This window comes from Xyrauchen texanus, chromosome 30 (genome assembly GCF_025860055.1).
Source record: "Xyrauchen texanus isolate HMW12.3.18 chromosome 30, RBS_HiC_50CHRs, whole genome shotgun sequence".
Taxonomy (NCBI): domain Eukaryota; kingdom Metazoa; phylum Chordata; class Actinopteri; order Cypriniformes; family Catostomidae; genus Xyrauchen; species Xyrauchen texanus.
This window is the reverse complement of record NC_068305.1, coordinates 40,678,909-40,703,890: the sequence shown is the minus strand read 5'-3', so window position 1 is coordinate 40,703,890 and position 24,982 is coordinate 40,678,909. Positions and strand designations below refer to the sequence as shown.

The 24,982-nt window shown below is 41.4% G+C and overlaps 2 protein-coding genes and 1 pseudogene across 2 annotated transcripts in view; 2 read left to right on the top strand and 1 right to left on the bottom strand.

The window, feature by feature from the left end:
• The window catches only part of LOC127623647 (40S ribosomal protein S29), a 1,359-nt gene extending 345 nt beyond the window's left edge, over positions 1-1,014 (top strand). Inside the window, exons 2-3 of the mRNA XM_052098063.1 lie at positions 677-776; positions 915-1,014. Coding sequence (XP_051954023.1) covers positions 677-776; positions 915-923 — 109 coding nt within the window. The 3' untranslated portion in view covers positions 924-1,014. The remainder of the gene's footprint in view (positions 1-676; positions 777-914) is intronic.
• A 2,347-nt stretch (positions 1,015-3,361) lies between these two features.
• LOC127623969 (apolipoprotein B-100-like) lies at positions 3,362-5,800 on the bottom strand (annotated as a pseudogene).
• A 3,664-nt stretch (positions 5,801-9,464) lies between these two features.
• Positions 9,465-21,388, top strand: LOC127623622 (probable methyltransferase-like protein 24). Its single transcript, XM_052098034.1, has 5 exons — positions 9,465-10,464; positions 13,465-13,563; positions 14,773-14,909; positions 17,458-17,683; positions 21,064-21,388. Exons 1-5 carry the CDS (start codon positions 10,243-10,245, stop codon positions 21,385-21,387), a joined length of 1,008 nt encoding a protein of 335 aa, XP_051953994.1. The 5' UTR covers positions 9,465-10,242; the 3' UTR covers position 21,388.
• The last annotated feature ends 3,594 nt before the right edge of the window (positions 21,389-24,982 follow it).

Below are 24,982 nucleotides of genomic sequence, written 5' to 3'. Positions count from 1 at the left end.
TAATCCCATGAATGGTTTCCCATCGTATTGATAACATTACTTCTACTATAAAAAAACACCTCGTTACGTTATAATATAAAATAACTAAAATTCGTGTCTTAAATAGTATTAGTATTTATTCCAAATGCACTCCAAAGGATGTTCGAATTTTAGATATCCAATTAAATACCATATTATAAGAGTGTATTTGGGAAAATATTTTTTTGCATGTATTTTTTGGGAACATTTGCGTCTGTTTTTCATCTGGGAAGCATCGCAATCTAATTAACATCTGCTAAACATCTTATAAAGATCAGATTTACTTACATCTGATGAATGTCTGATTGACATCCGAGAGGAAACGTCTTGTAGACGTATTGTAAACACACATCAGATAGACGTCTGGGCGATGTACCTGTGCTATCAGGGATGGAAAAGTAATCTGATTACAAATATTTTTTGTCAAACGTTGGCAAGTCGACTACATAGCATTAGCAGAGACGTAAATAATAATGTGTGCATATCTTTAATTGGTGGTCATTCCCAATTTTGGCACTCTTAAGAATATTTAATTGGCATTTTCTTGTTTGTTTTCTTTGGAAATGCACCCCCTGTGTTGTTTTTATATCTAAAGCCATTAATGTGGATTTGCATTCATTGATAATCTTTTGATTTTATAATTTTTTTTCTCTCACAGCCGAGTATGCTCAAACAGACACGGTCTGATCCGCAAATACGGACTGAACATGTGTCGCCAGTGCTTCAGACAGTACGCTAAAGATATCGGCTTTGTGAAGGCAAGTATTTTTACATTGAGTGACCGAGGATAGTCTTGCTTTCCTCTTTATATATATACCTATATATGTGAATTGGCTTATTTGTAAACATGTTTACAGCTATTAACGCCCTTTCTTTGCCTCACTTTATTACTGCAGCTGGATTAAATGAGTGGACAACTGAACTTCCATGATGTGGAGTCAACATCATCCCATGACGTCATGAAAAATTCAATAAAATGTTCATTTTCCTGTTAAAGATTTGTTGTCTTTAATTGGTCATCGATGGTTTAGTAAGGGTTAAACAAGGTGTCCCAATGTAAAAGACCTGAAGATGTACAGATGGGTTACTGGAGCTGAAACTGTTGTTAATAAAAGCTTGTCTTAACACGTTAGTCACCTTAAACATGCAAATGGTTATGATCAGTTATAGTTGAGGTTTATCTCTTATTGCAAAATAAAACAATGCAAATAAATGCATCTCTTTTGGTTGTAGAAGCGGTGTGGTGGTGCGATCAGTTAATAACTGGACTCCAACATGGCAATATTCTGAATTAAGTGATTTTCCAGTCTGAAAAAATGTATGTAAATACATTAAATGCATCTTAAGTCTGTAAGATGTCTTGCCAAACAGGGTCAAGTCAAACAGAAAAGGTACCCATGATTAAAAACAAAATCCTTGCATCGATACTTCCATATTTTTTAAATCTTAGTTCTTCTGTGAACCCGTCTAGGGGACTTTGTTATACTAGCAAATAATCTGAAGTTCTTTACAGTAAAGCCCTGTGTACATTCGAAACATCGTGGAGACTTCCGGGTTGAATTATTTAACTCGGATTGGCAAGGAGAAATGTTAAGTATCACCCTGGTAACTGCTTAGCAACCAAGTAAAAATTACATATCTCTGCACCAGAACAACATGGAGATTCAGGGTTGACTTATTTCACTCAGATTGGCAAGGACCAATGTAAAGCATCACCCTGGTAACTGCCTAGCAACCAAGTAAAAAATCACATATCACTTCACCTGCGAGTTTGCTGGCTCTCACAACAAACCATCTAGTACTGTTAAGAGTCTTGGTGTAATCTTTGACTCCTCTCTATCTTTCCATTCTCACATTAATTCTATCACTAAATCAGCATTCTTTCATCTACGTCGCATAGCTCAGCTCCGTCCCTTCATCAGTATCTCAGACGCTGAAACTGTCATCCATGCATTTATCACATCACGTCTCGATTATTGCAATGCACTTTTTATTGGCCTTCCTGCTAGCTCCATTTCCAAATTGCAATACATTCAAAACTCTGCTGCCAGAATACTCACCCACACCAAGCGTTCTGCACATATCACCCCAATTTTGCATGATCTTCACTGGCTTCCTGTGGTTTACCATATCAAATTCAAAATTCTCCTTCTCACTTTTAAATCTCTGCACGGCTTGGCTCCTCCTATCTCTGTAATCTGCTTCACCCCTCGCGCCGACTCGCTCTCTACGATCCTCCGACTCTAGCCTTCTCGTTGTCCTCGGCATCGCCTTGTTTGATGGGGGCAGATCATTCAGTGTTGTAGCACCCAAAATATGGAACTCTGTACCCGATCACTCTGTTCTGTTAACACTATCTCTGAATTCAAATCCATGCTCAAAACTCACTTATTTGCTGAATGTTATAACTCTTAAGTTGTACTGTTTTTTTTTTTTTACTGGTGCTGTCCCATCTACCTAACCTTCTCATTTTCTGTACCTTCACTGTTATCTACCTGCTGTTGTTTTGTCTGCTGTCTTTGTCCTCTGCCTTTATTGTTGCTTGTCTATTGTAAAGCGTCCTTGAGCTCTGGAAAGGCGCTATATAAATAAAACTTATTATTATTATATCTGCACCAGAACATCGTGGTGATTCAGGGTTGACTTATTCCACTCAGGATGGAAAGGAGCAATGTTAAGTATCACCTTGTCACAAGATGGCACCAATTAGCTGTTCCAACTTGTGTTGGTATAAAAAATACAGCATGGAGTGATATGAGGGACAACAGTAAAATACACAGTTTAGTAGTCATTGTACAAACATATCTGACTGCTCAATGCTTCAATTGATCAATGGAAATTAAGTATTCCAGAGAGCTGTATAATAACAATTAAACACAATTGTGTAAACCTGTCTCCTACCTTCAGCCTTTAAACTAACTGTGACTTTATCTTCCTCATCCTCCTAGACATAGTTGATGATAGTTGTATACTTTGTGGCCTCTCCAGTGGGGTGCAGCTCAATAGCAAATCTAAACCTAGATCTGTGTGGATTAAATATTTGGGGGAAAATACTGTCCAAGGATCAAGACTCAGGATAATAGACTTTACAAAGATCATTATTGAGCCAGTACATAGAAAAATCATGTTTAAAAACAGATTTTTCTTGCCCCAAGTCACTACAGTCAGCCGACAATATGATTTTACATTCAGAGCTAACAGGTTAGATTTGGCAGGCTTCCCTCATTCGCCCGTGCACGTTCACATCATGTCCATAAACATGAAGGTCTGGGGGCAGATATGCTGCTTACTTGCTCAGATTACATCATTTTTGGATAAACATTGTAGGACTTTCTTCTTACTATCAGCGACTCTTGGTGTAGCTAGTCAGGTCCGCTCTGATATGGTGATCACAAGCAATCACAAGTCTATCTTAAACCCAGTCTAGCAGTTCCTCCACAAGTAACTTGCCATTTTATGTAACCAAAGATGTCAATAGAGTGCCCAGGAAACTAGTGTACCTTTAAGGACATTTATTTCCCATTTCTGCATTGGCATTTTAATATATTTCAAGACCAAATATCTTACACCATGCTGAAGAGCTTAGTTGGGCCTTGAAGAGCAGGAATGGTGAGTTTGACCTGGTTGTTGAGGGACCTTTGCTCAGAAGCCACTCTCATGATAGATATTAGTGTGCATCTCCAGGCCAGAGTGAATGTAGTTGGGAAGTAAGCTCCAACCTCAGTCACAAACTCAATGCCAGCAGATGGCATGAAAGCGACTTTGTGGAGTGAGAAGTCACAATATTAGAGTCATATCATATTGACAAATCATTGAACAGAACTCTTGCAGAAGCATGTTGAACTCACCATGTCTGGATTAAAGCTCAGTCCTCCTTTGATTCCAGGAGTGAATGTTCCAGACAGAGCAACTCTCAGTGGAAAACCAGGACTGGTGTTCATCCGGTTCCCACCTCCTCCTTTCCCAGATTTCAGCACCAATGTAACAAGGGGCATTAAACTGGGAAAGGAGGAGGTGGGAACTGGCTGAACAGTCAAGAGTAATATATATTTCTTTGGGGGGATTTTCTCCCCTTTTACTCCCAATTTGGAATGTCCAATTCCCAATTTGCTCTAAGTCCTTGTGGTGGCGTAGTGACATGACTTAATCCAGGTGGCGGAGGACGAATCTCTGCCATCTCATCACTTGGCTTATTGAGCGCATTACCACGGAGACATAGCACGTGTGGAGGCCCACGCCATGCACCGTGGCATTTACGCACATCTCACCATGCGCCCCACAGAGAGCGAACCACATTATAGTGATCACGAGGAGGTTACCCCATGGGACTCTACCCTCCCTAGCAACCAGGCCAATTTGGTTGCTTAGGAGACCTGGCTGGAGTCACTCAGCACACCCTGGGATTCGAACTCGCGAACTCCAGGGGTGGTAGCCAGCGTCTTTACCACCGAGCTACCCAGTGGTAGATAGTGGTACATAAACAAAAGACACAAGCATAAACATAAACAAGCCACACATGGCAGCTGCATGTGGCTCTCTCTCACTCTCGAACTGCCACATCCGGCTCGGCTTTATCCCTCTCCTCGGCTGATTAGCCTGATTGGGTGCCGGGCGTGTGCACTCATGGCCCGGCCCCGCCCTCCTAAGACTCTGTTGTTGTACTCAGTAACACCCACAAGGTTCAGGGTCTGTTTGCCAACACTGATCACTCCAGACTCTCCCATGGTCATAGCCAAATACATAGAGACAAACAGACATAGGTCAGAAGCGCTCAACAAAAAGAGACTTCCAGCAACTTTTACCAAACTAAGTAATTTACTGACTTGAGAGAGAACGGCACAAGAACATGTTCCTCAGTGCAAGCGCCAGAGGTCATATGATGCTACTCATTATCGAACTTGTAGTTGCAGGTCTGGGTGCTCCTGATCAGCTGAGCCAGAGGATCATGCTTTGGAAAATAGAAAGACCAGTGTTAGAAATGTCACTCTACCGGTCTACACTTTGGTTTTATGCCGAACTTAAATGTCTCTGAGCTCACCATGCCAGTGATGAGGGCCAGGGATCTAGTGTGGTCCTTCACTGGTTTGATCTCTTCGCATCTGGACAGGTCTCTGTTGAGGGTGATGTCAGTAGCAATGTCCTCTCTGGTGTTTACAATGTAGTCAGTCTTGCGCAGACAATAGATGGTGGGTTGGATTGGTAATAGCATCAAATAAGTGGACTTGAAGTATCATAGTAGCATTTACATTCATCATTTTATCAACTAAACGTGTGCTTGTTGTTCTCTTCATCAAGCACAGGGAAAGCAAGGGCAGAGACGATTCCTCTGTTGTTGTTACGGATGTTATCAAACTCATCTTCCTCAGGGAAGAGCTTGATCTCATTGTCTCCCTCAACAGTGAAATTCAAAGGATGCCTGAACAAAGAGAGACTGGTCTGATGTCTGCTGGGCACATGCTACAACAATTGACATCTACTGCGTGATGTCGAGGCAGATTTATTAGTGCACCGGCAGTCCCAGGTTTTTGAAACTGGTCTACAGTACTTTTAAGGCAACAAACAGAGCCTTCAGAGAATACGTTTACCAGTGTTTGTTCTGCAGGAACTGAACCCGTGATCTTAGCATTGCTAGTGCCACTTAAAGTTGGCTGGGAAAAGACACCTACTTCTCCATTGCAGCTTTCAAGTTCTCAGTGCCGTCAGCTGGCCCAAACACGGGGTTTACATTTGCATCGACATCAATCACTTCTCTCATTGTGCAGTCGGTGGTATGCTGTACCATTGTCTGTAGAGCAGCAATGGTAGCAAAAACAGTAGCATTTTGATAGCTTTGAGAAGAGGTGCACACATACTTTGCAACTGGCCTTGGGACCACTGACTTCCTCATTCAAAGCATCCAAGGACTCGGTTTCGTAGAAGTATTCATAGTTTTAGAAGCTCTTGTATCTTTTGGCCACTAGGGGCAGGAAAAAAGCTATTTAGTATGGATAACTTTATACTTGGCCAAATTACTGAGATTTAATGTTGAATTAAGATAGTTTCAAGAGTAGATTTATGGTTAGATTTGTATGTAGATTCTACATTATAATTTTAAGACACATACTCAAGCATGGTGCTTTTTCATCTTGAGCCTCTGTAATGGAAAGCAAGCCCAGATGTTGCATTGCAATCTTTAAATCTATGGTCATGGCTAAAAGTTTGCATACATCCAAAGGTACTGTATGTCTTGGCTGATTCTGCATTGAGTGTGGTCCTGTATCTTGTCAATTATTGCAAAGTAACATGGCATTCATACACTTTGAGCCACAATGTTGTGGAATTAGTGTCATAATATTGTAGAACCGCAGGAGCTTATTTAGTATGTGGAATTCAGGCGAACTGGCCTTTTATTTTACAATAAAATATACCCAAATTCACCCTAGAAAATCCTACAAAAATCTTTCCAGACTCTCACGTGAAATCCAAGAGAAGCGTTCGGGAGAATAGGTCGCCAGAAATTAATTGGAAATATTTGCTAGTTAAAATTAGCAGTTGTAGAGGTACTTGCTTGACAAGGTGAAAGAGCTCAAAAGTAGTAAAAATTAAAATATCAGCCCAAAATATTATTTTCTGGGGAGTGTGCATTCAAATTGGTTTGTGATATCTACTGCTCAATGCTACCAACAGGGTTCAGTCTTGAGCAATGTACAGAATTTCACTTAAAGTCATCTCAACATTCAGATCTAGATGTAGTAAGGATGATATTTGTCTGTTTAACCTTCAAACAGACCAAAAAGTGCAGCAGAAGTCCAAATGGCATGTGCACTGTATTCATAACCTTCCAAAATAAACTACTAATAAAAATTCACTCATTGAAAGGATAGCCACACCCTAAAACATGCTAAAAACGTGCTAGCTTCATGCTAACACATGCTAGCATCGCCTAGCGAAGTGTTAAAACATGCTAAAAACATGCTAGCATCATGCTAACACATGTTAGCATCGCCTAGCGGAGTGCTAAAACATGCTTAAAGCGTACTAGTATCATGTTAACAGATGCTAGCATCGCCTAATGAAGTGCTAAAACATGCTAGAAGTGTGCTAACATCATGCTAACACATGCTATCATTTGCTAGCGGAGTGCTAAAACATGTTAAAAATGTGTTAACATCATGCTAACACATGCTAGCATCGCCTAGCAAAGTGCTAAAACATGCTAAAAATGTGCTAGCATCACCTAGCGAAGTGCTAAAACATGCTAAAAACATGCTAGCAAAGCCTAGCAAAGTGCTAAAATATTCTAAAAACGTGCTAGCATCATGCTAACAGAAATATAACACCTACATGCTATCATCATGAAAAACACATGATAGCAACATTCTATGACCATTATTTTAGTGCTTAGCAACAAGTTATAAAATGCTATTTGATGAGTTTTGCCACGGCAAGCACCACTCACATTTTCTTCAGGAAATGTACCTATCTAGTTATTATTGCTATTGTTGTTATTTGTTGTTGAAAATATACTCTCATTTTTTATCAGAAAATAGTTGGGACAGTCGTGTGTTTACCACTGTGTGACATCACCATTTCTTCATAACACTTATTAAGCATTTTGGGCACTGAAGACACAAGTTTAAGTTTAGCAAGCAGAATTTTCCCCCATTCATCCATTATGCAGGTCTTCAGCTGTGCAATTGTACGGGGCCTTCGTTGGTGTATTGTGCGTTTCATAATGTGCCATGCATTCTCAGTTGGAGACAGGTCAGGATTGCAGGCATGCCAGTCTAGCACCCACACACTCTGCTTACACAGCCATGCACTTGTAATCTGGGCAGTCTGTGGTTTGACATTGTCCTGCTGGAAAAGATGACGTCTGGGTGGCAGCATGTGTTGCTTCAAAATGTGTACATATCTTTCTGCATTAATGGTGCCTTCAAAGATGGGCCATGGGCACTGACACACCTCCATACCATGATTCCAGTCCAAACCACCATAGACCTTATTCACACTAGCGGCCATCTTTGATATGTAATGGGAATGACAATGAGGCTGCGAGGGATAGACGTACAGTCCCTTCAATGGGCCGCACTGCAGTTTAAAGTGTTTTTGTATCGTTCAGATGTGATCGAGGAACATTATACAGATTTATACCATTATAAGTGTATCCCTCACAGCCTTGTTGTCATTACCATTAAAAATCAAAGATGGCCGCTAGCCTGAATATGGTCTATTCCACTGTCCTACTTTCAATCTAAGCTGAGAGCGAGTCCAGAGAAGTCGTCAGCGCTTCTGGACAGTGATGATGTACGGCTTCTCCTTTACACAGTAAAGTCTTAACTTGCATCTGTGGATGCAGCGGCGAGTGCTGTTGACTAACAAAGGTTTACTAAAGTTGAGAGCGAGTCCAGAGAAGTCGGCAGCGCTTCTGGACAGTGATGATGTACGGCTTCTCCTTTACACAGTAAAGTCTTAACTTGCATCTGTGGATGCAGCGGCGAGTGCTGTTGATGTAACGGGAGCCAGCTGGTACATAGCTGTGCAGTGTGTAAATCTCACTCTCCTGACCTCAAGAGGTGCACTAGCGGCTGATGCTAGGGGCTGTAGCCTTTAGCCTCCTTGTTAGAGCACCCGCCTCCCACGCCGGAGACGTCGGTTCAAGTCCCGTTCGAAGCGGGGCGACCAGGACCGGTTACATTGACTAACAAAGGTTTACTAAAGTTGAGAGTGAGTCCAGAGAAGTCGGCAGCGCTTCTGGACAGTGATGATGTACAGCTTCTCCTTTACATAGTAAAGTCTTAACTTGCATCTGTGGATGCAGCGGCAAATAGTGTTGACTAACAAAGGTTTACTAAAGTAATCCCAAGCCCATGTTCATGATTCCATTACAGATGAATGACGGTTTTTAAGACAGTGACTTTAAATTCAGAAGTTGTTTTCAGCCTTGCCCTTTAAGCACCAAATTTGATCAGATTCCTTGAATCTTTTAACTATTTTGTGAACTGTCGAGGTTGAAATGCCACAAATACTTCCAATTTGTCCATGGGGAACGCTGTTCTCAAAACACTGGATTATTTGCTGATGCATCTGTTCTTTCTTGCTTGCTTTTTATACACTGAGAGTTTTTTTTTTTGCATTAATCATTGTTAAATGCATGGCTGGGATTGTTTATATTAGTAACTCTATGTTATGTAATGCAGTGGAAATGCACCTCATTGTACATATTCAAACTCAAGTCATGTGACTTATTGTTTGTGTCATTCAGAACATCACTGATTCTCTAAACAACATGAACCCTTATAGTAAATCATTGTGCTGTGCAATGGAAGGGGCGGAGAGTGCGTGTAAGTATGTCTTTGTCTAGAGTTACACAGCTGTCCAGAGACTCCCAATTGCTCTGGAAATATGCGTGTGTTTGTGTGTGTGTGTGTGTGTGTGTGTGTTTGAGAGATGGGAGGGTCTACAGGGGGAGTTCCAGACCTCTCAATGAGCTCTGTAGTTCTCTCGAGCTCCCAAACACACTCACAGCAGCATGCCAAAGATGTTTACCAATGCTAGACTTTGTACCCGAAGAGTTCTTCAGTTTAACTTCAACAAAGACACACAAAGACAAAGAGAACGAAGACAGGACTGAACACGTGCTGAAGACATGGAGCACAGAAGATGGGCAGGAGAAATCAAGTATCATAGAGAGTGAGCCAGTGAGACCTTCACGTAGGGGTGGGCGGTATGACCAAAATCTCGTATCACGGTAATGATATTTAACCTTCCACCAGTTTTGAAGTTTGATCATTTAGAGACTACAAACAGACAAACAACAAGCCAGGAAGCTAGCTAGATAATCAGACAAACTCTCGGAGATGGGTAGTTTTAAAAATTCGGTTAATTTATGTCTATGGGATTTTCCTCATTTTTGATCGTTCTTTGAATGAAAACCATCTTTCTGAAAAGTCAGTGTAGCCATAGCAACCAGAGTCAGAACAGTGACAAGTTTGGTGGATGTAGCTTGAAAGCTCTTGGAGGAGATTCAATTGATAAATTCAGATAAGTTTGGTCCTGGTTTAGGGACTTTCTGCTCTCTATATCGGCCAAAAACCCATTTCTGTCAACCAATCGTATATCCCATTATACCGCCCAGCTCTACCCTAGAATGGAGGAACTAATATGTGAGAATTGCTTGCAGTGAGGATCACAAACAGAGAAGCGAAAGAAACAAAGACACGCCAGTGCACCTATCGGAAGAGGATGAACAAGTGTTTGGTGTTGCGATTGTGTGTACTGTTGTCCCTTCTTTGTGTTTACGCTTACGTATACAAGGAGTTTAATGGCTTTTGGCTGAAGGCTTGGAGGAAGAGGCCCATCAGACCCCAAAAACAGGAGTTACGTCACATGGCCGTTCCCACGGCAACAGATGTTTTGGTTGATGTTGGGTCCACGTGTTGCCCGCGGGTGAAACATCAAAGAAGGGTGAGTTGATTGTATACGGTCAGGATGTCTACGGTAACATACCACATAGCACGTTAAAGGGATTGTTCATTCAGAAATTACAATTCTTTCATCATTTACTCATCCTCGTGTTGTTCCAAACGTGTATGACTTTCTTTCTTCTGTGGAACACAAGAGTAGACTATATGACTCATGCACAATATTTCAAGACAGACCCAAATTTAAATGCTATTAAAAAGAAATTCACGTTGAACGCCATTGGTTTGCATCAACGTTGTGCAGCAGGTTTGACGTCAGTGATATGGAACACCTTTAGTTTTCACATATGATGTCATTGACGTCTACCTTCATACAGCAGATGATCAAATGTCAGAAATATCATATAAACGTTCATTTACGGAATGTTCAGATGAGCCAAGACTATTCAAACTCCAATTATCAATCACATAGCAACCACCTAACAACACCTTAGCAACCACCCAGAGCACCCTAGTTACCAACCAGAATACCCTAGCAACACCCTAGTCTCTACCTAGCATCTGCCTATAGCAATGCCCTAGTGACCACTCAGAATGCCCTAACAACGCCCTAGCAACCACCCAGAAAAGAATAAATCAAATTAATAACACAAAATGTCCTAAAGTGACCAATAAACCGCTATAAAGGCTGCAGTTTATTTCAATAGCCTATAAAAGCTGCTATGTGCTGTGCAATGTTGTGTTACAAATTAACTGTTCTATTTACATTTGATTAAAGTGTTAATTATTAAAAAAAAAAAAAAGATTTTAAATGCTAAATACAAGAACAATATTCCAACCCTCAGATCATAATAGTCAACCTTGAATTTTCATGTTTTAGCAGAAGAGAATCTGAACTTTGGGATACACTCCATAATCCTGATATTACATAGCTCGAATTTGAGAGACACGTTTTTGAAAATAAAGCAACATTTTAAAAGGAGGGTTCATTGTTGTACATAGTAGTTAATTGGAACCATATGAAGGGTTTGATCACACTGAAATTAATGCTATTTAATGCATTCAGCATAAGATATGTAGGAAATTACTTGCCTGGGTGAGATTATGAAATGAATGATGTTGGCAAGAATCCATCCAAAGATGGACACGTATGATAGGAACACTCGCCCGCATTATGGAACGCATCAAGGCCTCCCGAACACTTCACAATCACATCCAGAGAAATAATATTTTGACAGCACACTGTTGGTTTCCAAACAAACGCTGTTATATTTTGAGACATTTGTGTTAATGAGATTCCGCCACATTCCAAGATTTCCCATTTTTCCTCCCTTATCCCATAAACGTTTCAGTTTTAGTGTTTTTTTTATCAGCTTTATTACTTTTATTTCAAATGAGCGTTGAATTAGTGCAGTATATTGTTGCATGTGCTAACAAAGTCAGTGTTTCTAGAATGGCTCTGAGTTCATACGCCTGAAAAGCGGCAGCCGAGAGGATGTCGAACATGAATTGAAACCAGCTGCACAAACAGAGCGTGAGATTCAGCAGCCAATGCCTACATGTGCTGGAGAGACAAGACCCCAAAACTCACAGGAAGATATAAACAAATCCCCACTGTTGAACTTCAACTGCATTTACTAGAAGCAACATCGATGGCTAGTGTTGTCAGGAATAGAGATCCAGTTGTTATTCAGAAACTGACCATTATTAACCTAATATATGGAGATAAAACAGTATCAAAGCACCTGACATATGCACACAATCCTCAAATGCATGCAACAGATCCACACTAGAGGTCTGCAACCCGACCCGGGACCAACAGGACCCGAGAACCCGACGGGTTTCGGACCGGGTTCGGGTCAGTTTTTCCAAGTAGGACTACGGGTTTGGGTTGGATTCGGGTTTGTATGAATGAAGAAATAAACAGGCTACCCAAACTTGTTTTGTGCATGCTCACTCGCTCTCTCGCTCACAGATATGTGCGGACGGACGAGGTAGGGGCCGTTCACACCGAACGCGTTTTAGCGTGCATATGTTCTGTTTTCCCATTGTGTAAACACGTGCTGGACGATGCCTTTGACATTTACACCACGTCTCGTTTTTTTCTTCAGCATCTCCTGCAGGAGCGGCACATTTTAAACACTGTGTCAAGTTAAAAAGAACGTTTCGTTTCATTCTTTGCGCTGCATCTACACGTCACATAGATTCAACAGTCTAAACAAGTTCAGGCTGTAAAGAGGGGACTGTTGCATTGTTTCATATTATTCCAGAATGTTCTGCACCAAGTGAAGTTTCAGCACATATACGGTAAGTCAACGCCTTTACCCCCTTCTGCTTTAATGTCCTGAGGGGCTAGCGTGCCTTGTTAAAACGGTGTATGTTTACAGTTTCAGTACTGTTACGAATGTTGCCTATATGCTTATATAAATGTAGTATATTGCAACAGTACTTGCTAGGAGACGAAATTAGATAGTAAGCAATTTCGGGTTCGGGTTGGGCTCTAGCTTAAAATCGGACAACATCGTTCGGGCTAGGTAGGGTCGGGTCACATGGTCTCAGGTACGGGTCGGGTTTAGATTTCATTTTAAGACCTGTGCAGACCTCTAATTCACAAATGCACACAATTTATCCACACATGATGTCTTTGCTAACCTTACAGTCCTCAAATGTACATTCCCTATAGCAGGGGATTTACAGCTGAAGTCAGAAGTGTACATGCACATTAGCCAAATCCATTTAAACTCAAAAACAATTCCTGACATTTAATCATATAAAACATTCCCGGTCAATTGGGATCTACTACTACTTTATTTTTAGAATGTGAAATGTCAGAATATGCACACAGATTCTGAGGCCTTTGCTATTGGTATTCTGCCTCAAGGTTGTCCATGAATGTGCTTTTGCATTTTGGATTGTTTTGAGACTCTTGCGGCCTTGATTTGTAAATATAAGCAAGCTGATCTCTGGGTGTTAGTTTAACATAGCTTGAGTATACTTCTGGATATCAAGTGTTTTCACTAACCCTGTGTGTGTATTTGTGAAGATTCCTCGATGGAAGATCGACCTGGAACCCTGGGCCACTGAGACACACAGCCTGGAGGAAGAAGCAAACCGATTTCTCAAGTACATCACAACACCAAAGGTAATATCCCAATTGTTCCTATACATGTAGGAGGTCTGCAATGACTGTTGTTCTTAAAGGGGAAGTGTGTACTCTTTTGGATGTTCCAATACTTTCTGGCATCCCAGTTTAATGTTGTGAGTCACTTATGTAATCCACTGGTAGTTTGACCCCAAAGACTGTAAAACAATGTGACCCTTTCAAAACATTCATCTGTTTGTTTGAGCAGCTCGACATGTCAACTTCTAACTCAACCAATGCCGTGAGGTTGGGGTGGGACAATCAGTTGGCTTGACCAAAATTATCATTTGTAACTCATGCTAGAGCTTTCAAGCTACATCCACCAAACTTGGCACAGACCTTCAGACTGTTCTGACTCGGGTTGCTGTGAATTTTCTAACTGATCAGACGTATGTTTTTTGCGCAACAGATGAATAAAACTCTGAGAAATCCTAGAGATGGAATGTTCAAATGGGACAAAACAAATTCACTCCCGATCTATAAGTGGTGCATTTTTTTTAGTCAGTCTCCACATGCTGTTAGTCTCCGCGGTGTCATGAACAACAGCTATAATGTATCATAAATTGTGCTTTACCTCCGATTACACTAAAAAAAACCTCAATTTTCCTGACTTGTATACTGACTGGCAGTGTCTGTATCTAAAAGCTGATTGGCTCTTTTAACTGTAAGGCGGGACTTCCTTTCTACATCTATTGACCGTTGGTCGCTAGAGCTCCTTGGTTGGGTGTCACAATTTCTCCCATTCATTTAAACAGAAGTGGCCTGTCTCTGCTAAATAATCTCTGGTGCCACTCATGCATTATTTTGTCTTCTGTGCGGAACATAGTATAGTGGTCACATGACAGATGAACGAAAGACTTAATTCTGTTTCCTGTAGAGCCTATGCGGCTGTGACAAATGACTCGAATAAAGATTTGTTCATTTTCATAAACGACATTCAAAGATCCAAGTCAGTAAACTGATTCGGTCTTCCCATCACTAGACTAAAAGCACTTCTTATTGGTCGATATTAATAAATATTAACCCCTATAAATCTGGAGAATATAGGACCCTGGGAACACAGGAATGTCCCCATTCGTTGGACAAGATGAGAATAGCGACATAGGAATCCATTGTTCTTATTCGAAAGCTTGTTTGCAAGTCATCATTCACTTTTCTTTCCATACAATAAAAGTGAATGGTCATACTCTGTTGTATGTGTTTGTGTAGGTGTTATGTAAAAGCCCTTTGTCTGGGCCGCCAGTGTTTGACAGAGAGCATCATGGGTCGTGGGTTCTGTGTTTGGACGGCAGGTTCAGTCTGATACAACGCATCATTTCTAAACACTGCAGGGTGTATTCTCTCAGGTGAGTCTGATGCACTCTCTATTTCTGTCTTACACCCAAACATACACAAATATACCAAATAAATGTTTTGGTTTAAAGGGGTACATGCCTGTTCAAAACATGTTAGGATGTTCTGGGCTGTGTTTCCCAAAAGCATCACAAGCTTAAGGTGATCGTAGAGACAATCGGCACCAATGGTTTCTATGATATACTTTTGGGAAACGCAGCCCTGGTTGGTTGCTATAGCAGGGGATTTACAGTTCAAGTCTTTATTTCAGCTTTTATTTCTTTCATCACATTCCCAGTGGGTCAGAAGTTTACATACACTTTGTTAGTATTTGGTTGCCTATAAAATTGTTTAACTTGTGTCAAATGTTTTGGGTATCCTTCCACAAGCTTCTCTCAATAAGTTGATGGAATTTTGTCCCATTCCTCCAGACAGAACTGGTGTAACTGAGTCGGGTTTGTAGGTCTCCTTGCACGCACACACTTTTTCAGTTCTGCCTTCAAATTTGGATTTCGGATCGGATTGATGTCAGGTTTTGTGATAGTCACTCCAATACCTTGACTTTGTCATCCTTAAGCCATTTTGCCACAACTTTGGAGGTGTGCTTGGGGTCATTGTCCATTTGGAAGACCCATTTGTGACTGAGCTTTAACTTCCTGTCTGATGTCTTGATATGTTGCTTCAATATATCCACATAATGTTCCTTCCTCATGATGTCATCATCTATTTAGTGAAGTGCACCCGTCCCTCCTGCAGCAAACACCCCCACAACATGATGCTGCACCCCCATGCTACACGGTTGGGATGGTGTTCTTCAGCTTGAGATCCTCACCCTTTTTCCTCCAAACATAACGATGGTCATTATGGCCAAATAGTTCAATATTTGCTACATCAGACCAGAGGACATTTCTCAAAGATCTTTGTCCCCATGTGCACTTGCAAACTGTAGTCTAGCAATCCACCCGGAGCAACCTGGAGTTAAGTGCCTTGCTCAAGGGCCCAACAGTGGCATCTTGGTGGTGTTGGGGCTTGAACCCCCAACCTTCTGGTCAGTAACCCTGAGCCTCAACCACTGAGCCACCACTGCCCCCTGAGCCCAGTCTGAGGTCCTGAGTGCCGTTCAGCTTTCCTTCAACCCTGACCAGTCCCCAAGTCCCCGCTGCTGAAAAACAACCCCACAGCATGATGCCACCACCACCATGCTTCCCCGTTAGGATGGTTTTGAGCAGGTGATGAACGGTGCCTGGTTTCCTCCAGACATGACACTTGGAATTGAGGCCAAACAGTTCAATCTTCCTCTCATCAAACCAGAGAATCTTGTTTCTCACAGTCTGAGAGTCCTTTAGGTGCTTTTTAATGTGTCTTTCACTGAGGAGAGGCGTCCGTCTGGCCACTCTGCCATAAAGCCCAGATCGGTGGAGTGCTGCAGTGATGGTCGTCCTTCTGCAAGTTTCTCCCGTCTCCACACATGATCTCTGGAGCTCAACCAGAGTGACCATGGGGTTCTTGGTCACCTCTCTTACCAAGGCTCTTCTCCCCCGATTGCTCAGCTCTTGGAAGAGTCCTGACTGTTCCAAACTTTTAAGAATTATGGAGCCCACTGTGCACTTGGGAACCTTCAATGCAGCCAAATGTTTTTATAGCCTTCCCCAGATCTGTGCCTCAACAGAATCCTGTCTCTGAGCTCTGTGTGCAGTTCCTTTGACCTCATGGCTCGGTTTTTGCTCTGATATGCATATCAGCTGTGAGACCTTATACAGAGAGGTGTGTGCCTTTCCAAATCATGTCCAATCAATTGAATTTGTCACAGATGGACTCCAATCCAAGTGTAGAAGCATCTCAAAGATGATCCAGAGAAATGGGACACACCCAAGCTAAATTTCAAGTGTCACAGCAAAAGGGTCTGAATACTTATGCCAATGTGATATTTCAGTTTTTTCTTTTTAATAACTTTGCAAAGTTATCAACAATTTAGGTTTTGCTTTGTCATTATGGCGTATGGAGTGTAGGTTGATGTGAAAAAATAATTTAAAGCATGTTAGCATAAGTCTGCAACCAGGGCCATAGCAAGGTAATCTGGGCCCCCTGAATTTATATTGCTCTGGGATCCTTTACTATCAAAACAAACAGTTTAGAATACGTTGTGGGGTCCCCTGGACCTTTGGGCCCCTAGAATCGATACCACCTTTCACCCCACTAGCTATGGCCCTGAATGCAATATAACAAAATGTGAAAAATAATGGGGTCTGAATACTTTATGAATGCACTGTATATATATATATATGAATGTGGCTTATTTTTGTTACACCATTAGCATATTCTTTCATCTTGTTTTAATCATAAATTTTCACCAAAAAAAAAGAAAAACCAATGGGGTAAGAAAAGTTCACAACTTTAATTCAACATAAATTCAATATATTCAATGCAATTTTGCATCAAGTAAATGTTTTTTTTTTAAGGACGTTAAGATATTTTATAGATAATGTCCATAAACATGATCACGGTAGTTGAAGTAAAAAAAAAAAATGGAGGTTACAGTGAGACCCTGTCTCCTCTCCACAGGTTGGGATTGGAGGATGATCGTCTGGAGCGAGTTTTAGCAGGTTCGGGGTGTGAAGTTCATTGTTTTGATCCCAGTATCAGAGCAGCTCATCTTCAGGACTCACACATGTGGCTCCACCGGCTCTCTGTAGACTGGAGGGACCCGAACCCAGCGGTACCGGCCCAGAGACTGCACAGCAACACCAAGAAACTCGCCACCATCCTCAATGACTTTGGCCACAGACAGGTGAGGTTACACCTGAGAAGACACTGGAGACACTGTGTTGAATGAAATTCTGAAAATCACATTCTTGAACAGAAAAGCCTAGCAGCCATGCTAATGTCATCTTCTATTGTCAGTTTTTCTCTTTTTAAGAAATTAGTTTAAGTTAGCTAAATTGTTGACATGTTTAGAGCAGCTACCTGAATGAACAACACATCTGGTTTAGTAGCACAAACATTTGAAGGAAACTCTATCGGCCTCTTGAGTATTGACGTTTATTACTGCCAAGGGTGTCCAATGGGACTGTGTGCTTGCAATGCACTGGCCAAGCATTCGTGTCTGTGCACTGGGCATATGCAATTAACATTTAATAAAAAAACATTTATTTTAAAAATAATTAAATATAGCTACTTCTTAGAATTTTGGTCCAGTATGTGGCGCTGTCCTGAGGCATGATGGTTATCGTACAGGAAAGCGTTCAAGAGTTATAAATGGTCTGCACTTATATAGCACCTTTTTTAACCTTAGAGGTTACCAAAGCACTTTACACTGTGTCTCATTCACACACCAATGATGGCAGAGCATGCAAGGCACTAGCCTGCCATTGGGAGCAACTTGGGGTTCAGTGTCTTACCCAAGGACACTTCAGCATGTGGAGTCGTGTGGGCCGGGAGTCGAACCGCCAACCCTGAGATTAGTGGCCAACCCGCTCTACCACCTGAGCCACAGCCATTTTTCTATCTCCTGACCATTAGGGGGCAGTGCGCCAAAATGATGCAGGTAACCTCAGGGCCTAATGGCGATGGGATGTACCAAGTTTCATCATAATCCCTCAAAGCGTTGTAGAGATACAGCCTCAAGTTCAATTTTGCTCATTCTTCGTCGAATTCATTGAAGTGCCATTTGAAAACAGTATGGTTTATCACATTTCTGTGCGTAACTTTTTGTCTGAGTGCCTCTAGATGATACAGGCCAATTTTCGTGCAAATTGGACAAAAAGGCCAAAAGTAGGTTTTCAAAACATTTAAAAATGGCAGACAGGAAGTTTGGTCGAACATGGCAATATTGGTGTCATTGTTCTCAGCATGAACCTCGGAATCCACCAAGACCAGTCTCATGACAGTAGGCAAAAGGAGTCAATAGCTATAAGCCTTTTTAGAAATAGCATTCGATTTTTGGTTACAGCACAATTTCCTGTAAAGCTGCTTTGAAATGAGGTCTATTCTGAAATGCGCTATACAAATAAATGGCTTGCATGTAAGAAAACCGCTTGGACATTCTGTTCAACTACTGGGCTGTAATCCATCACCTCAGAGAGCACTGAAGATCCCCACAGGATTGGAGCAGTTTATTTTGACAGATGCGTTTTCTGTAATGTTTCGTTATTAATTAACAGTAATCTCAAGGACAAGTGCGTCACACATTTGTGGAAGTCCCTTGTAAGCACAGGTTGCAGCGTTTGAGGCATTTGGCATCAAGCTGCAGTTCCTCCAGATGGCGCTATCTTTGCTTCTCAGTCCATTTCAGAAAAGCACAAGAACTGTGATGTGGGATATTAACGCAAACAATGCCTCCTGTGAGATGAATCGAAGTTGGAGGGGATGGAAGGAGCGATTGCGTGAAGGGAGAGAAAGTAGGATGCTCTCTCTTTGGGGACGAGCGTTTGAAAGGTGGGCAGTGCCAAAGACTGACCTGAATTAAAGCGCGAACACCCACGGCAGATAAAGACCTAGAAAACCAGCATGTCCTTCACAGAGGCACATCAACACCTCTCTGGATTTTTCTCTCCTCCGTTTCCTCCTCTCTCTCTTTCCACCCCTGCAAAAATATCTGAAGAAAACATGAGACTTGCCCATGCTAATCTTGCTGGCATGATGCTCGAGTATTTTGGGAGATTGCCAGGACATTGCCAAGGTGTTCTGGATGTTTCCCTTAAACCAGGTGTCGGGAACCCTGCACATGGAGAGCCACTGTCCTGCAGAGTTTAGCTCCAACCCTAATTAAACACACCTGCCCTTAAAATTTTCAAGTAATCAAGACCATGATAAGTGTCCTCAGGTTTGTCTGATTAGGGTTGGAGCTAAACTCAGGACAGTGGCCCTCCAGGAGCAGCGTTCCCCACCCCTGCCTGAAACCATTAAAATTGTTAAGAAGAACATAACTCACTATAAATGATCCCTAAAAGCAGACATTAATATTAAAGATCTTATTTCATATTAAAGCTTAAGGCTCTATTTTCGTGAGCGCACAAAGCACAGCACCAAGTCTCGTGCTAGCGCACAGCGCAAGTGGGCATGGTTGGGAGAGTTTGTGCCATCTGTGGGTGTACTCCATGTTAATAAAAAGCTACAAAGTGCAATTTGCCTAGAAATAGGTCATTGCGCAGACGTTTCAGAAGCACGTCTGTTAACAGAGCAAAGTCTAAATTCAGTTCCTGCACTTGCAGTTTGTAGATTCCACCAGCAGGTGGTGATAAACCGAGTGGAACATCAAACTATGTCAATGACATTTTCTAAGCATATTAAAGGAGCAAGTTTATATTTCTACTCTTCTAATTCATTGCACTCAGTCCATTTACACTACCAACTTCTGAATGTGCTGTCTTCATTTATATCGCTGGTACTTGAGCGGGAATGGACCATATAATAGGAAGCAGAAGCTGCAATAACCGGAGAAGAACCTCAGAATTAATTTGGCATTAGCGATTTGCGTGCTCGCGATTTTGCCAAACCCACTTCTGCCTAGACCTAAAACTTCATGGCCATGCCAACTGACTTTGCACTTATGACTTAAATAATAGCTCCGCGCTTAGCATTAGCGCTCTTAAGATGGAGCCCTAAGTGTGTGATATCTGCAGCACTAGCATGCCCAAACGAAATTGCAAAAATAATCACAATTTCCGAACAGATTGCGGAAAACATGTTGGAGAAATACGGTAGAATCGCTGCCAACAAAGCAAGCCAAAAGAGCCCTTTAAAAGAACAACTTTAAATCAATATTTCTATATTTTGTATAGTTTTTAATTTGATTCCATCATTGACGAGTCTTTGTGGGATTGTAGTTCATTGCCTTAAATCAAAGTTTGTAATGGCGTGATTCCCCTTAGAGCTGCTTAGTTTAGCTGGAGTGGTGGCGTAGTGGTCAAAAGCACATAACTGGTAATCAGAAGGTTGCTGGTTCGATCCCCACAACCACCACCATTGTGTCCTTGAGCAAGACACTTAACTCCAGGTTGTTCCGGGGGGATTGTCCCTGTAATAAGTGCACTGTAAGTCGCTTTGGATAAAAGCGTCTGCCAAATGCATAAATGTACTGAAAAATGACATACATAGCTTTAACATGTCGAATTATATTTGATACATTTTGTATTATAAAGTACAACACCACTTACATCTCTCTCTCAGGTGGACGTGTTGAAGGTGGACATGGAAAGTGCCGAGTGGAAGATTCTAGAGAATCTGATTCTCGAGGAAGTGTTGGACTCGATCGGCCTGCTGCTTCTTGAGGTGCACCTACATTGGGCGGGGTTTGAAGTGGGTGGAGACGAGCCCTCGGTGGTCCGCTATTGGTTCAGCTTGCTCAGGGAGTTGGAGCGCGCTCACTTCCGTCTCTATCACAGCTACAGCGACCCGACAAAAACACGTCTGTTTCTACACAAAAACCACCAGAACGCAAGCGGCTCCTACATACTGGGATGGGTGAATACACAGTTTTCACCACAATGGTAACCTTCACCAGACGATACTCTGCAAGATGGGTATCTTGGATTCACCAATCAAGCAAGAATAATAATGCCTTTCAAAGAGTGAGAATGGGAGCGACGCAAGGCTGTGAATGCCTCTTAGATCTCATTGGTGCCTTATAGAAGCACTGTTTGTCTTTCAGGTCAAATGTGCCTGTCAAACAGGGTTGGATTCGCTCTCCAACAGCAGGAGATCCGGTGCTGGCCAGGGGACCTGTCTTGTGTTTTTCAAGTCCTTGTGAGCTGTCTTGCTGTCTACATAGTCAACTTCCACAAAGCCAACCTCTAAAATCAGAATCACACTGTACGATTTTGCCGATCTCATAGACTGTAAAAAAAGATGGCCGACGCCCCTTCGCTCTTTTCCATTGGTGAGAACTGAAGCCGCAAGTGTCCCGATATGGCGCTGACATCTTGGGACTTGAGTCTGCGCAGTTGCGATTTCGGGACCAGACCTGCGCAGTAGCGAGCAGGAAGTAAAGCCGCGAAATCAAGGCCCCGCCCTCACTCTCGCTGAATGAACCGCAAGCACACGCCCCTGCACTTTTGACTTTTGACGGTGTGAAATAATTATAGAAATTTAGATATTAAATTTAAAGCTCCAATCTCCTCAGTCCTCCGAAGATCCCGAAAAAAAGTCAGCTCAGAGAACCTGTCAATCACAGCTGTCAATCATGATGTCACAGCAGCGTTTTTATAGCATCAAATAACTAAAAACAAACTTATTTTGAAAACAAACACTTGAAATGACATCAACGTGATAGAAACGACAGTAAATGACAGAAACGATCTTTGGAAGAAAGATATGTGAAGTGTAATTTAATTGTTTAGTTGGTCTCACGTCCCGTTGAATAACATGGGGAGGCGGGGCTTATGACCTATACTAGGACCAGCCACCGGGGGGCGATCGAGACGTTTTGGCTTCACTTTTGAGGGCTTGTGCGGCACACTTGGCCGATCTTAAGACTTCTTTTGTCATAGGGCAAAATAGTATGTCATTGCTTAGAGCAAGATGTAAATTTTTGGCTAATTAATTGCTTTTGCGATGAATCTTAGCCTCCAAAGAAGTTCTGCACCACAAAACAATATCTTGCATTCCTGTAAAAATATCTAAATATTCTTCAAAACCAAAATACAGTTACTTGACAAGCAGAATGGCACAAAATAAGAATGGCTTGTTTAATAAAGTTTAGTAAACTTTATGCTTAAAACAAGAAAAAATAACTTTATTTGGTAACAATAAGGTTCCATTAGTTAATGCATTAGGTATTGTAGGATTATACATGTGAATAATTAGTTTAATAATATTGGCCATGTTCAACCACCAAAATAATGTAGGGAAATATAGCAAAATAAATGACACTTGAGCAGATTAGAAATCTGATAAAAATCCAATTGAGATTGGGATACTTAAATTATATTAAAGAAAGCACCAGATTTCAGCAAAAGTCTGGAGGTCTGTAATATGCGTTGCGTGCGTTGTTTGGCATGTGGAGTTCTTTGAAATCATTTGGCTTGGTTCAGTTCCGGGAGGCCTTTGTTTGGTTCGATGGATGGGTGATGAAATGACCACGCAGAGGTGAGCTTGGGACTTCCCAGGACAGAGGCCAAAGTGTGTGAAGGCTGAGGAGAGAGAGGGGGGATGTCCAGATTGGTCTTTTAACCCTTTCTTTTTAGTCTCACCCCAAAGAGGCTCCAAGCCAATCAGAGGTGTCTTTACGATGTCACATGGCAGATTAATGAATTTACAACCTACTGTTCCAAATATGGGGCAGTGCTGGCTCAGTGGTTGAGGCTCAGGGTTACTGACCAGAAGGTCGGGGGTTCAAGCCCCAGCACCACCAAGATGCCACTGTTAGGCCCTTGAGCAAGACACTTAACTCCAGGTTGCTCCGGGGGGATTGTCCCTGCAATAAGTGCACTGTAAGTCACTTTAGATAAAAGCGTCTGCCAAATGCTTAAATGTAAATATGCTTCACACCATTATTCTGGAATTTAAGAGACAATCAATTACATACAGACACTTGTACTTTATTAAATTACAGTTATATTGCATGATAAAGCTTCCTACTATTAAGTTAGTTAGTTAAGCATGTATAATTCATTATCCATAAATTATCCACGTTATAAGAAACATACTTGTCGGGGTTATCGTCTGCATAAGATGCATTCTTGTCAATTTTTGGTAAAGTCCTACACACAGCTGTTTATTTGGATAGTAGTGAAATAAGTAAAGCCCAAAGTCCATGTCAAATGTTCACGAATTAAGCGTCATGTGAGATGGTAAGCCAGAAGCATGCCTCATTGTTAGTATAATAATTGTAATGTATCGAGTGTTGATTATATTGAAGAACAACGGAATGTCTATGTTCTGAAATTCCCATGGTAACCAGTGTAGAACGGTTACATTTCTCCAAGTATGCTTCTGCATCAAAGTTCTACAGCAGGGGTTCTCAACAGGGGTGGTAGCGCCCCCCAGAGGGTGTTCAAAGGATGCCATGGGGCACTGAGAGCAAATTAGTAGAAAGGGGGGCGTTAGGTTACAAATGGGGGGGCGTTTATCACTCATAATAATCAAATCTATCGCCAAGTTCCTCTTTGCATTAAAACGAGACTTGGGAGTATATCAGTTGGTTCTCAATTATACGGGTTGGTACGCATTTGTACATCTGATTTTGAAGTCTAGTGATGCATCTAAAGTATCTGGTTTATCAGCGTCAAAAACACAGGTAGAGACACAACCTCGACTAATGCACCTGTATGACTCTGTAGATGGATACGGCTTAATGGATGGAGCAGCTCTTAAATGCACCGCTTTGTGTTTATTGTTTTTAAATGTTTAGAGTAGATCTACTGTTTATAATTACAAAACTGCCATAGTTTTTCCATAGGAATCATGTTACATCTAACCATGCTTCCATGTGTTTACTATAGTCTTGTTACAAATACCACCGTGGAAACTATCAAAATAAATAATGAATGAATAAATAAAATGGAAACTATATTAACAATATCAATTTTATTATTAGTTTCTGTCTTTGCATTTTAATTTGATAGGCCCCAGATAAACGGACGTCATGGACGATTGACTCAAGTGTGTTGAACTGGATTCATCTGGCGATCGCCTGTTTTCATAATAAAAGTCCCGTTTTGGTATCGCATGTTTTCATAATAAAAGTCCCGTTTTGATATGGCATGTTTTCATAATAAAAGTCCCGTTTTGATATGGCATGTTTTCATAATAAAAGTCCCGTTTTGATATGGCATGTTTTCATAATAAAAGTCCCGTTTTGATATGGCATGTTTTCATAATAAAAGTCCCGTTTTGATATCGCCTGTTTTCATAATAAAAGTCCCGTTTTGATATGGCATGTTTTCATAATAAAAGTCCCGTTTTGATATGGCATGTTTTCATAATAAAAGTCCCGTTTTGATATGGCATGTTTTCATAATAAAAGTCCCGTTTTGATATCGCCTGTTTTCATAATAAAAGTCCCGTTTTGATATCGCCTGTTTTCATAATAAAAGTCCCGTTTTGATATGGCATGTTTTCATTTGTACTCCTGCACAAATAACTCAAT